Source organism: Octopus bimaculoides, chromosome 9, assembly GCF_046866305.1.
Source record: "Octopus bimaculoides isolate indiv1 chromosome 9, ASM4686630v1, whole genome shotgun sequence".
Classification (NCBI taxonomy): domain Eukaryota; kingdom Metazoa; phylum Mollusca; class Cephalopoda; order Octopoda; family Octopodidae; genus Octopus; species Octopus bimaculoides.
In genome coordinates this window covers 10,864,383-10,879,382 of record NC_142936.1, presented here as the reverse complement: position 1 = coordinate 10,879,382, position 15,000 = coordinate 10,864,383, and the positions used below count along the sequence as shown (strand labels likewise).

The window sequence follows — 15,000 nt, the reverse complement described above, 5'->3', positions numbered from 1 at the left end:
TAATATAAATAAAAATGCATAAGGCATGTATGTTCTCCTGAAATTCCATGTTACGCTTTTTGAAATCCCTTTAAGAATTGTAAGTAGGTAATTACCAATAGGAGTGTAGAAAGAGACGAATTCTGTTTGTCCATTTAAAATTTTATCGTCGTGTTTCAAGGTCAAAACGCTTTTCAAAGACACAAATAACTAAAAAAAAAAAAAAAGAAGCAGTTTTTAAGGGTCATTATTTATAAATGTGAAGTTACTTTTCAGTAAAATAAGTTGTTTTCCAGAATTACTCGAATGACCTCTGGATGTAGTCTACAATCCAGGTAGTCTACAATCCAGGTAAATAAGGCACAGGTAAAAAAAGGCACAGGAAAAAAAGTTACGCTAATAAAGTCACGGGAAAGAAAATCACAAGGGTCTTGTCCGGGGTGGTTTTGTCCGAGGGGGCTTTGTTCTAGGGGAGTTTTGTCTGGATCCCATGAATTAATTGTGACTTTTTTTCCTGTGACTTTATTACCGTTCACCGTTTCCCACCATCATATATCATAAATAGATGTTATTAATGAAGCCGGGCCTTAAGCTATAATTAGATACACGTGCTCGCGCGTTCCCACACACACACACACAAAGAGAGCGAGTAAGGGTAACAAAAAGAAAGACAACTGTATATATATATATATATATATATATATATATATATATATATATATATATATATATATATATATATATATATATATATATATATTGGGTTGTCCGGAAAGAAAAAGGAAAGAAAAAGGTCAATAAATACTTGCCATTACATTTTTAATCAACCAAATATGAACCATTTTGTTGCGCAATGCGTCTCCATCTTTCCTTTAGCTTGAAAATACCCTCTTCCCAGAATTGAGGTGGTTTCATGGCAAATAAGTCGAAAGGTAAGCTACTATAAATCGGCACGAACTTTCCAGACAACCCCATATATATATATATATATATATATATATATATATATGAGTGTAGGACAAAAGCCCCTTCCCCCCGAACAAAATCCCCCCCTCGGAACCCCCCTCCGAAAAATCCCCTCCCCCGGACAAAAGCCTCACAGTTTTCAGACACTTTATTTTGTAGGTAAGATAATACGCTTTCACATTTAGTTCGATTCTCATCACACACACACACACACACACACACACACACACACACACACACACACACACACACGTGCACGCACAAAGGTGCGTATATGTGTTTATGTGTATGCATGTATGTACGTATGTACTCGATTGTGACTGTTATGTAGGTTTTATGTTTCTACACATTTCTTGTAGCGTATTCTGTTACTCTGTTCTACTTATTTATTTTCCATTGATTATATTTCGTTTACTTAAAAACTGGAACTTTAGAAATTTTTTTTTTTTTAACAGCTGCGATTTCCGTTTTTGTTTACGTGAAATTATATGAAAAAAAAATTTTAAGATTTGGCTGTTATTTCTAGCATGTGAAGAGACCTTCTATACTTAACTTCGTGTGCTGGTTGAAAAATCACATAAAAAAAGATGCTGGGGATGATACATTCGACTAAAAATTCCTGAAGGCGGTGCCCCAGCATGGCCGCAGTCTAATGACTGGAACAAATAAAAAGAAAACAAAACGCAATATATCACAGAAGTGGTTTTGATCTTGCTTAAAAAAAATTCTAGGTTCCATACAGGTAAAGTCATAGTTTATGTCATAATTACTTTTTCACATGTGCGCGCGCTCTGATTGTCTCGCAGTAACTGTTCCGACTCTTTGTGTTATGAGTTGAAATATGCCGAGTACGGCTTTATCTTTAGTCCCTATGGAGTCGATGGACTAAAGTCCGATCAATTACTTAGGTCGATAATATCGACTAATCTTTTTCTCTTCGAATATGGTAGCCATGTACTTAAATCCGAATCCATTACTACTACTACTACTACTACTACTACTACTACTATTATTATTATTATTATTTTGCCCGTCACAACGTTCTGAGTTCAAATTCCGCGGAGGTCAGATTTTGCCTTCCATTCTTTTGGAGTCCATGAAATAAGTACCAGTTGCCCACTGAGATCTATGTAATCGACTAGTCCCTTTCCCCAAATTTCAGGCTTTGTGCATATATCATCATCATCATCATCATCATATACATTCACCAGATTAGACTGTTGGAAAAGAAAAAATCCTAACATTGGGCTACAGCAAGTAACCTCAGAGGCCAAAAACCCTCCTAAGTATCCTAGCTGTCCCTAATAAAACTGTTTTCTGCAGGTGTCCTAAACTGGGTTTTGTGCCTAATTCCTCTATCCATCTGTTCAGATCTTTAGGGATAATTCCCAATGCACCTATAACTACTGAGATACATTTTACCACGGCGGTGCATCAGCATGGCCGCAGCTCTAAGCTGAAACTATAAACAAATATATAATACATATATATATATATCATCATCATCGTTTAACGTCCGCTTTCCATGCTAGCATGGGTTGGACGATTTGACTGAGGACTGGTGAAACCGGATGGCAACACCAGGCTCCAATCTAATTTGGCAGAGTTTCTACAGCTGGATGCCCTTCCTAACGCCAACCACTCAGAGAGTGTAGTGGGTGCTTTTACGTGTCACCCGCACGAAAACGGCCACGCTCGAAATGGTGTCTTTTATGTGCCACCCGCACAAACCGGTCCAGGGGCACTGGCAACGATCTCACTCGAAAATCCTACGGGAGCCAGTCAGGCGGTACTGGCAACGGCCACGCTCAAAATGGTGCATCTCATGTGCCACCCGCACAAGAGCCAGTCCAGGGGCACTGGCAACGATCTTACTTGGCTTGCCGGGTCTTCTCACGCACAGCACACACACACACACACACACATATATATATATATATATATATATATATATATATATATATATATATATATATAATACATACATGTATATATATATATATATATATATATATATATATATATATATATATATATATATATATATATATATTCAAGGGAGTAATCCTTTTTCTCATCTTTCAATTTCCAAACTAAATTACTAAGCGCCGTACTATATTGCTTAGTTTGGAAATTGAAAGATGAGAAAAAGGATTACTCCCTTGAATGGTTGTTAGTAGGCAAATCGATGCCGTACGACAAGGGTAAAAGTACTTGTTCGTTATGTAACTTGGAATTATTTTCCATACTTTTTTCCAAGGGTCACCTAGTTAATAAAATAACGTTTAAAGCTTACAGATGTCTACATATGTATAGACATACGTATGCATTTTATAAATAGGAATTACCGGAATGTGTATAGGCACAAGTTCGAAATTAAGGAAGAGGTATATTCATCTCTATATATCTTACTGGAATTAGGTCTGTGGCGCAAATATATGAGTGTATATGTATATGGGTGTAGGTATACATGTGGAGACACGTGAGAGTGTATGTGTGTATGGAGACGTATGTGTATGTGTGTACATGTAAACATATATAAGCTTGTGTGTGTGTATGTGCATATGTATCGATGTATATATGGAGGTATAGCTATATGTGTGTATGTACATATGTACGCATGTGTGTATGTGAGTATGTATGCGTATATATGTAAATGGGTGTGTGTGTGTATCTGTGCGCGTTTATGTGGGTGCATGTGTATCTGTATGTGTGTATAGGTATATGCATGCATATGTGAGTGTATATATGTTTGTGTGTATATGTGTTTGGGTGTATGGTTATACATAAAAAATACATATAAATATATATGGGTGTGTGTATCTAAGTATAGGTATATGTGTGTGTGGGGGTAGGTGTGGGCATGTGGGTGGTGGTGTGCGGTGCGTGGGCGTGGGCGGGTATAATTAATGAATTAATTAATACACTATCGTTATAGGAAGATCCGATAGGAAATCTTGATGTACAGGGGGGGTGAATTTTTGGCAAGGGATTTTTACGCTGTAAACCGGGCGGTGTACGTCGCTGGATTTCGGTTGGCTACTCTGCATTGACAAGGGGCAACACCCTGAAACTAGTCTAGTCTGCAGATGCCAAACCAGCAGGGGGACACTGCTGACCTCCCCTGTTCGAAGGTTATAAAGGACACAGGTTTCGTGTGTCACATAGCTAGCTAGAGGCGATGGCTTCTTGGAGCTAATTCACGGCAGCTTTCGTCCTAATTTTGGGACTGCCATGTTGGCTTGGCGATAACTATTAATTTCCAGTACCGCTGCCGTAGTCTCCTTTAGAGAGACTTAGAAATATTAATAACTCTATTTCTGAAAACCAGTGGATAGATTCCACTGAAATTAGATAAATAACCTTCGAGCAGATAGTCAGCAGCGCCGCCTGGCTAAGGCTTGGCTACTCTGCATTGACAAGGGGCAACACCCTGAAACTAGTCTAGTCTGCAGATGCCAAACCAGCAGGGGGACACTGCTGACCTCCCCTGTTCGAAGGTTATAAAGGACACAGGTTTCGTGTGTCACATAGCTAGCTAGAGGCGATGGCTTCTTGGAGCTAATTCACGGCAGCTTTCGTCCTAATTTTGGGACTGCCATGTTGGCTTGGCGATAACTATTAATTTCCAGTACCGCTGCCGTAGTCTCCTTTAGAGAGACTTAGAAATATTAATAACTATATATATATATATATATATATATATACCTATTCATTTTTTTTTTTATATCGTTTAGTTTGTATTGTCAGTGATGAACAATAGCGTCGTCGTTGCGAAAAGCAACAGGCTAGAAGCATGCATTTGAAGAACAAAGACGAATAGAGATCTATTAAATAACATACAAAATATTCTTGATTTAGTGAAATTAGGAGATAGACCTATAACTTGATGGCTGTTGGTACCAACTCCAAATGAGAAGTGGCTTTCCGTTTTCCTATGTGTTCGTTCCGATGTCTGTAGTTCATTGTTCTAACGTCCTGTACCCTGATATGCATATATATACACATGTAGATGTAAGTATGTACATATATGTGTGTATACATGTATATATATTCTTTGTATTATATATATATATATATATATATATATGTATATATATGTATATATATGTATATATATATATATATATATATATATATATATATATATATATATATATATATATATATATACAGGGTGTGATGGGTAAATTGTTGCCATTTTATATCTTTAATTTCGCGCATGCACATTATTTGATTTTGATTTTATCGACTACACGGTATAGTAGAGTCAGCTGGGCACCGTCTGTGAGAAAAACAGCACCGTGACGCAATTCACTCTGCCAGAAATTAGCAACGTTTCTTGTGTTATTTTACTTTTCGTTGATCCTGAAAATGCATAACAAACACAAATCTCTAATTGGGTTAAGGCTATCGTGGACAAGTAAATAATTGATGAATTGCTATTTGTCTAAAAATATACCGTCTTTATTTATGAGACAGGATACTATTATAAAATAAAATGTATATAAAACGAATATTGGTTTATTCATTGGTGAACTTATCGTTTTTATTGCAATTCGGAGATACCTGATACAATATTAAAAAAATGTATATTACTCTTTTTATTGATAGTGAGCATGTCTTTATTATGAAGCAGTGATACGGGATACAAATTATATTGTATTCTGTATACAAAAATATATGAAACGTATTGCTTGGTTGATTGATGGAAAACTCATAGCTTCTATTACGATTCAGTAATTCCAGATACAGTTACGTAACAAGCTCTAGGCAGATTAATGACTATTAAATCATGGCGAAAGATTGAAGGAAACGTATTTAAAAAAAACACAGTTATAAGCAATATGTTAAGGTTTATAATTTCTATGAAGAAAGGATAGTCCGTAATGTTTCGTTTTAATAAATTCAACTGATTACTACGCGTAATGAAAGTATGACTTGGTACTATGGCTCTTCGATAGAGGGCGATTTTTCAGGTATTTAATGGCGGAAATGGGAAAGGAATAAGAAAAGTTAATTGGCATGGATAGGAAGAGAATAAGATAATCGGAGTGAATGAGAAATATATTATATATGTGTGTATGCGTGTGTTTGTGTATGTATGTGAGTGTGTGTTTGTGTATGTGGGTAAAGTGAGTGAGATGTAGGGTTAAGGGAGGGGGGCTGAGAGAGTGGTGCTTAAGATAAGAGATAATGAGAGGGAAGCTAAACAACTACTCATTACCGCTAAACTAAAGCGCCTTAGCTATTGAATTATGGTAAAGAGGGTCACCCTATTAAAATCACTTACCAGCACACGGCAACAACTTTCCCCTTCTCCCTATCTATCTATCTATCTATCTATCTATCTATCTATCTATCTATCTATCTATCTATCTATCTATCTATCTATCTCTGCCTCTCTATCTTTCTGTTGTGGTGATAATAGTAATAATGGTACACCCCTCCCACCTGATGAGTGGTATGTATTAGTCGCTATAAATAAGGTGACGTCGGTTAGTATTGGGAGAGAGTACGAAGTAGACGGTCATAGTCGTGTCTTTACTGGTATAACAACTACACTGCTATACCGTAGTGGGCGTTATAACAATCCGACATTAATGATTTTATAACACTTTCCTATCGTAGCTACAGTGCCTTTAACTCCTCAGAGCTGGTTGATCTCGTTCCTCACCCACTTGGGCATTTCAGATTCCATCACCTCTCTTCTTTCCGTTATCCAGTTTTATGTATCCATACCCAGGCTCCATACAAACCACTATGATGTGTTCTTTCTTCCTAGAACGTAGGCTGTCTGAAATTTCCTGAATCCACATACATTTTGTTGTTCTTTTTCTTGCTACTGTCGCCTGATGTCTGTTGAAGAGGAAAAATTAAACGTATCGATTTCACCAATATCGACTGACCTGTGAAAGCTATGGGTATAACCCTTACCTAATAGATAAAAAAAATGATTGGCATAGGAATTAGTGGGAATAAGGTCCAATCACTGACGTGGTGATACACTGACAGATTGTGTTTGAATGTATTAGTGATGGGTGTGCAAACACGCAGCTGTAAAGACCTCGCAAACAAGTGTGTTAGGCAAAAAGAAAAAACTCCCAACGGGTCGAGTAGTGACAACCTTGTGGATGGGTGGACGACGGGATTAGAGGAATTACAAGCGAGTGTTCACACCATTTGGAACAAAAGATTACAGTAGGTCCTCTAAAACACTGGTTCTCAACCACTTTGTGCCCATGGACCCCCGTTTTATTCCTATTTTACTCAGGGGACCCTCATAATCATTCGATGTCTAAAAACTCCAATTAGGAATTGTATAAAAAATATTTAAATATTTTGTGTATTGTAGAAATATAACCAGTTTATAGCACAAATTTTAAACAATAAAATCTTATAGGGACCCCCAAGGGCCATTTGGATCCAGATTGAGAAGCACTGCTCTAAAATAAGCACTAATAATTTATCAGAGGTCAACATTTGAAATCAGAGTATTGGCCTTCATCCATAGATGAAAGAGAATTGAATTGGCTTCCGTCAGTATCATAATAGTACTTGTATAGAAAAAAAAATCAACATCATAATGACGGTAACAGCAACCAGGTTATTAGAAAGGTTAATGGTTTGTTATGTAATTATTATTAATTTGTACGAACTGATAGTCCATAGTGGTAGCGGTCATCTATGAACATGAAAATTTCCCAGTTATACATTATTGTTGATCTGAGTCCTCACATCCATATGAAATCTGCCATACTGACGATATGTTTTCACATTGTATCTTCCCTGCAGCACCGCTAAATGTTCGTAAGACATTTTGCTCTCAGTGGGCTAACTAACTCTTTCGAGATGTAAAAATTATAGTTAAATATCTTACTACTGTAAACAGAATGAGCAGTATTTGTTTTGTTTTATTGCTGAATTCCCTTTTTTAAGCTTTGGGAGGTGATCAGATCGATTCTAATCTGACTTGCACGTAGTTCAATAAATGAATAAGTAATGAAATTTGAGATTCATAACTCACTGGGTTACGAAGCCCAAATAACTAATGTAAACAACGAAATAACAATTTAATATTTTGTTTTTGCAGGGAAAAGACAATTCCTCCACGTTGACGGCCCCGGTATCTTCTGCTAATATCACAAAGGACCCAAGTGAATCCCAAATGAACGGAAACGACATCGAGCTGAAGTCAAAGCAGCCTATTTTGGAGGCATCAGGGGAAAATTCCGGAAGCAATGGTCCGTTATTCAATCCGATTTCTAAGACGGGTACAGATACTTATTGTCCGGAAGCGAGGACAGGCTGTGTCTCGTCTGATGGAGAGCAGACGCTCATAGATAAAGATGTAGAGAAAACTATATGCCTGGGTCCGAGTCATGTCCAAGATACTACAAAACGAGAAACATGGGGAGGTACAATAGATTTCCTTTTATCAATTATAGGTTTTGCAGTCGATCTTGCCAATGTGTGGAGATTTCCTTATTTATGTTACCGTAATGGTGGCGGTAAGTAGCAAACATTTTCTTGCATCGTCCTTTTGCAATTTCTGTTACACAACGCCACTATAATGATGATAATGATTATTTTCTCCTATAGGCACAAGGCTTGAAATTTTGTGGGAGACGGATGGTCGATTACATCGACCCAAGTGCCCCGATAGGATGAAAAGTAAAGTCGACATCGATAGGATTTGAACACTGAACGTAAAGACGGGCGAAATGCCGCCAAGCATTTTGTCTGGTGCGGTAACGATTCTGCCAGCTTGCAGCCTCAGCGGAGTCGATTTCGAGAGAATATGGACTTTAAACGTATAAAAAACGGAAAAGACAAAAAAAGAAAAAAAAGACACGTGGCTGAGTGGTAAGTAGCTTGCTTACCAACCACATGGTTCTGGGTTCAGTCCCACTGGGCAAGTGTCTTCTACTATAGCCTCAGGCCGACCAAAGCCTTGTGAGTGGATTTGATAGAGGGAAACTGAAAGAAGCTTGTCGTATATATGTTTATATATATATATATATATATATATATATATATATATGTGTGTGTGTGTGTGTGTGTGTGTATGTATATATACAGACAGAGAGACAGACAGGCAGGCAGGCAGAAAGAGAGAGAAAGAGAGCGAAAAACAGGGACAAAGAGAGAGAGAGGGAGAAAGAGAGACAGACAGACAGACAGACAGACAGACAGACAGACAGACAGGCAGACAGGCAGGCAGGCAGGCAGACAGAAAGAGAGAGAAAGAGAGCGAAAAACGGACAAAGAGAGAGACAGAAAGAGAGCGAAAAACAGGGACAAAGAGAGAGAGGGTGTGTAGACAACAAACTAAGATTTCTATAATCATAACTGCAGTCTGTGCATGTTTATTTATGGTTTTCGCTATTTAGCATACCTACCTGCATATCATTTTAAAACTTTAGGCAATTGTGAACTTTAAGCAACGTGTGTGTTGTATAATATGTATTATACAATGCGGCGAGCTGGCAATATCGTTGGCGAGCTGGCAATATCGTTGGCGCGTTGGCAATATCGTTGGCGCGCTGGGAAAAATGCTTAGCAATATCTCTTCCGGCTTTAAATTCGAAATTCAAATTCTGCCGAGATTTCAAGTACTGGGGTCGATGTAATCGACTTAATTCTCTTCTCAAAAGAAAAAGAGAAAAACAAAAAGAAAAAAAAATCAGAAAAGAAGAAAGAACCATTGGCTCTGTTGTGCTACAATTTGGAATTATTATTATCATTATTACTATGAGAAAGCAGTGCATGCCATCAAAATGAAGCTGGGGTACAAATATACGAAGCCCAGTATATACCCATCATGACTACCCGTCTGATAAGGGTACATCAGGGACATGCATTACGACCATATGTGCGCAACATGGTGATCTCATATCAAGTATTATCATCATTATCATTATTATTATTATTATTATTATTATTATTATTATTATTATTATTATTATTATTATTATTATTATTTTACTTTTAATCTGCATCTTTATTACAGTCACTTGTCGAGATACAACCAACGTCCTTGGGTGAGAAAATGATAAAAGATGTTACAGTATGACTGAAATCTTGGGGATGGGAAGTAGCGAAATATCTTCATTTAATACAACACATTTAAATTGATAGGGTTTTTCTAAGGGTGTGGGCAGTACTTGGCAGCACAATCTTTTGTATTTCTCTGAGACATGGTTCTCCTGGGATCTTATCTAGATGTTTCTGACATCCCTTTTTTATCATACCTAGTACACCTACAATAACAGGAACAGTTCTCCCTTTAAGATGCCACATCTTTTGTATTTCAATTTCCAGGTCCTTATATTTACTTAGTTTGTCAAATTCCCTGACAGATATATTTTTATCAGTGGGGACACTTACATCTATTAGTCTACAAGTATTTTCGTCTCCGTCTTGAATAATTATGTCTGGTCGATTAGCCTTGATTGTTCTGTCAGTATTGGCTGGAAAATCCCAGAGGATAGTAACATTTTTACCTTCAACGAGTGGCTTAGGATGATGTTCATACCAGTAACCAAGAGTGTTGATTTTGTAGTGTTTACATATTTTCCAATGTAAATACTGTCCTACCCTATCGTGGTGATTATTATATTCATTTGGTGTGAGCACAGAACATCCCGAGACGAGATGGTCTATTGTTTCAAGATCATCATCATCATCATCATCATCATTATCATTATTATTATTATTAAGGCGGCGAGCTTGCAGAACGGTTAGCACACCGAGCGAAATGCTTAGCGGTATTTCGTCTGCGGCTACGTTCTGAGTCCAAATTCCGCTGAAGTCGTCTGTGCCTTTCATTCTTTCGGGGTCGATTAAATAAGTACCTGTCACATACTGGGGTCGATGTAATTGACTTAATCCCTTCCCACAAATTTGAGGCCTTGTGCGTCCAGTAAAAAGGATTAGTATTACTTTCAAATTCTGCTGAGGTCGACTTTGCCTTTCATCCTTTAGGGGTCGATAAATTAAGTACCAGTGAGATACTGGAGTCGATGTAATCAACTAGTCCTCTCCCGCAAATTTGAAAAAGGATTATTATTATTATTATTATTATTATTATTATTATTATTATTATTATTATTACTGTTATTAAGCCAGTGAACTGCCAGAACCTTTAACGCGTCGGACAAAATGCTTAGCAGCATTTCTTCCGAGTTTAAGTTTTGAGTTTAAATTATACCGAGGTCGGTATCGTCTTTCGGGATCGATAAAATACGTACCAATTTAGTATTAGGGGTCGATGCAGTCGACTCTCACACTCTCACGAAATTTCAGGCCTTGTGCCAATAGTAGAAAGGGTTATTATTATTAAAATATCTAGCATGACTTGCAAATTGTATTCTGTTTATTGCAATTCACCAACAGAAAATATATCAGAAACCGTATCTAATTTTTCGAAATAAATTACATTGATATGGAGAAAGGTATATATATATATATATATATATATATATATATATATATATATATATATATATATGTCGTTTCATATATATATGAAATCATATATCTTGATGTGAAAACGTGTGTCGAATCGAGTATTATTATACTAGTGGATGGTCCTATTTTGCTAATTAAACACATGCACCATATATATCGGTTTCATTTCAACTTTATTGTTATTATTATTATTATTATTATTATTATTATTATTATTATTATTATTATTATTTTAGTTTTTGTGTCAAATGGCTTTCGTCGCAAATCCTGCCACCTCACTAATAGGCGTTTCTCCAACGTGTTTTCTCTTGTTCTGCTTCCTCCATTGTATCTGCCCATGCGATTGGGTCTGTGTGTGTGTATATGTGTATGCAAGAGAAAGACTCTATGTGATTTGTCTATGTATTTGTGCGCGCGTGTATGTGTTTTCTTTCTACAGAGAATGAGAAGTAGGTATAAACACATGAACAAATAAATAAATAAAGACAAAATAAATGAACATGTATTAACAGAGGATACAGATAATACAGGCACTCCCCATACACACACATGCACTTACAAAACATAGACACACATAGAGGGATGCGCATGCGCAAATGTAGACACATACAATAGGAATACAAAATACAAAATGGCTGATCGTTAGCAAGGAGGGACAAACATATAAGAAAGAAGAAAGCAAAGGACCACTGATGAGGTCACAGAAGTGTGACGAAAGAACTCTGGCCGAAATATGATTAATGTAATGAAATGTAGTATAAAGCTGAAGCAAATTAACACCAAATATACAGTGCGTGTGTTTCTATTGGCTAAACTGGCAACATGACCGTCCCCAAATACAACAATATATATAAATCTTTCTAGCTAATATATGTAAATCTATATCGCGGACTCCTCAGTATATCGCGGATTTCTGCGGCCGATAGGTATTTATATTTTTTAGATTCTAATTATTTCTGTGGTAAAATAAGCATGTTCATGCCTAAAAATTAATGAATTAATAAATAGAAATATAGTACAGTACTGCACTGTATAACACTTTAATTATAATATATCAAAAGAAAATACATTGTGTACTGTAGATGAGTAAACAAAGAATCGCAAATACTGTATGGAAAACGAAACTCGGGAGGCGGGTGTATGGTGTTGTTTTGCATTTGTAATAAAATAAATATATACAAATTATAAAAGTAATAATATATATATATATATAATACAGTACTATTTCTACTTCACGGATTTTCACATATCGCGGCGGTTTTTAGAACGTAACACTCGAGATAGTCGGGGAATTACTGTACATACTCTTAGCTTTCTGAAGTTCTCAGTTGTCTAAATGAGGCGAAATCTTTCACCAGAAAAGGATAAACATGTTTTGGACTTGTACAGACAAATTTTCTTCTTTATTTATGATAGAACTCACAAGGATTACACTGTTTATTTCGGTGGGATAAGCATAATGACATTGTATTTTAAGGAAGCGGGAAATGGGAAAGGTATTGTTCATTTATAACGTAGACTTATCGGTTTCGTATGCGAAGTCATTTCAAAAGAAAGAAACAAAAACTGGATTGAGGACGTATTTTTTGTGAAGAGTACACAGTTGACTGAACCGACTCAATATATGGTTGCTACGTATTTTATTGGCTCTACTGAGAATGTATGCAAGTTCGAACGTGCGATCTAACACGAAAACCTGAAGAGACGTAAATATGTAGTATAAAGCTATATAGTATAAGTACACTAGCCTACTGTTTCTGTCACTCTTTATCCTGTATTATAAATAAAAGAATATCCTTTTATTTGTTTCACTCACTTGACTGCGGCTATGCTGGAGCACCGCCTTTAATCGAACAGATCGACTAGGACTTATTCTTTTTTTGTAAGCCTAGTACTTATTGTATCGGTCTCTGTTGCCGAACCGCTATTTTACGGTGATGTAAACACACCAACATCGGTTGTCAAGCGATGGTGGACACACACACACACACACACACACACACACACACACATACATATATACGACGGACTTCTTTCAGTTTCCGCCTACCAAATCCACTCACAAAGCATTGGTTGGCCATAGGCTATAATAGAAGACACTTTCCCAAGGTGCCATACAGTGGGTCTGAACCCGGAGCCATGTGGTTGGTAAACAAGCCCCTTACCACACAGCCACTTCTGCACCTATATATATATATATATATATATATATATATATATATATATATATATACACGCACACACATATACACACACACATATATGTATATATATATATATATATATATATATATATATATATATATATATATATATATATATATATATATATATATATATATACATAAACAAGATAATTGAGATTCAGGGGAATTAGGTACTTAAGTTGAGGCACCAAAAATTACAATTTCAAATAAGGTGAATAAAATCAAAAATCAAAATAAGCAACATGATATCCAGAGTTGATGCAGTACGATCGTTTCAGGCGACTCCATTTAATTGAACAATGCAATCATTACATCAATTTAAACGGAGAGCTACCCTCAACTGCATAAATAAACAAATAAATAAATAGAATTTATTTAATCAGTCGGACACTTTTGTATAATTTTACCTAATCCTCTAAGGAAGTAAGAAGACAAAGTCTATGCTGTATTCACTTCAGCTTAGAAGCTACTAAGACTTCAGGAAAAAAACTGTTAGAGATCTGGCTTGTCAGATTTTTGGGTCGGTTTTAATTTATAGTCTTGTTTATCAAATCTATGTATATCAAAATCTAAGACCAAAGAGCATTGTCTGTTAGGAAAGGGCCTGAGGGTGTTGACAGAATCATAGTGGGTATAGTCATAAAACTTACCAAGATTAGTTAAAAATAGTATAAAGTAACTGTCTATAATGAGGTTTGGTAAAGGAAGAACTTAAATCAAGATGTTAGATACTAGTTAAAGGGGCAAGACTCTAATAAAACCAATGATGATAATACAGGGGAAATTTTATCATGGGGTACTATAGTTTAATGATTTAAACAATATTGTTATATTGTATAAAGATAAAATTTAGGGTTACCAAGAAAAATATTAAGAAGAATATTATTATGTCCCTTTAATTGGTATCTAACACCTTGATTTTGTTTTTCCTTCTTGATTTTTTTCGTTAATAACTTTTTTGATGTTTTTTCCTTAAAAACTTCACACTGACGAAAATGACAATACATAACTTTAATTATAATAATAATAATAATAATAATAATAATAATAATAATTATTATTATTATTATTATTATTATTATTATTATTATTATTATTATTGTTTTCTTACATATTTGTATTGCCCTTTGAAACGTTCGTACGTGCATATTAAATTCTATTTTGAACTTTTAACATCTCTTCTCCATTTTTGTAATTGTTTATGCTGTTTTATACCTATAACGAATATTTCACTATGTGTGTGTGTGTGTGTGTGTGTGTGCGTGTGTGTGTGTGTGTTTGTGTTTGTCTCCCCACCACCATCGCTTGTCAACCGATGCTGGTATGTTTATGTCCCCGTAACTTAGCGGCTCGGTAAAAGATTAAGTCCTGGGGC

General features: G+C 36.0%; 1 protein-coding gene across 3 annotated transcripts in view; it reads left to right on the top strand.

Moving 5' to 3' along the window:
* Nucleotides 1-15,000, top strand: part of LOC106877345 (sodium-dependent noradrenaline transporter) — a 179,796-nt gene that overhangs the window by 119,978 nt on the left and 44,818 nt on the right. For all 3 annotated transcript variants that reach the window (XM_089357130.1, XM_089357129.1, XM_089357131.1), the window contains exon 2: nt 8,039-8,456. In XM_089357130.1, coding sequence (XP_089213256.1) covers nt 8,114-8,456 — 343 coding nt within the window. In that variant the 5' untranslated portion in view covers nt 8,039-8,113. The remainder of the gene's footprint in view (nt 1-8,038; nt 8,457-15,000) is intronic.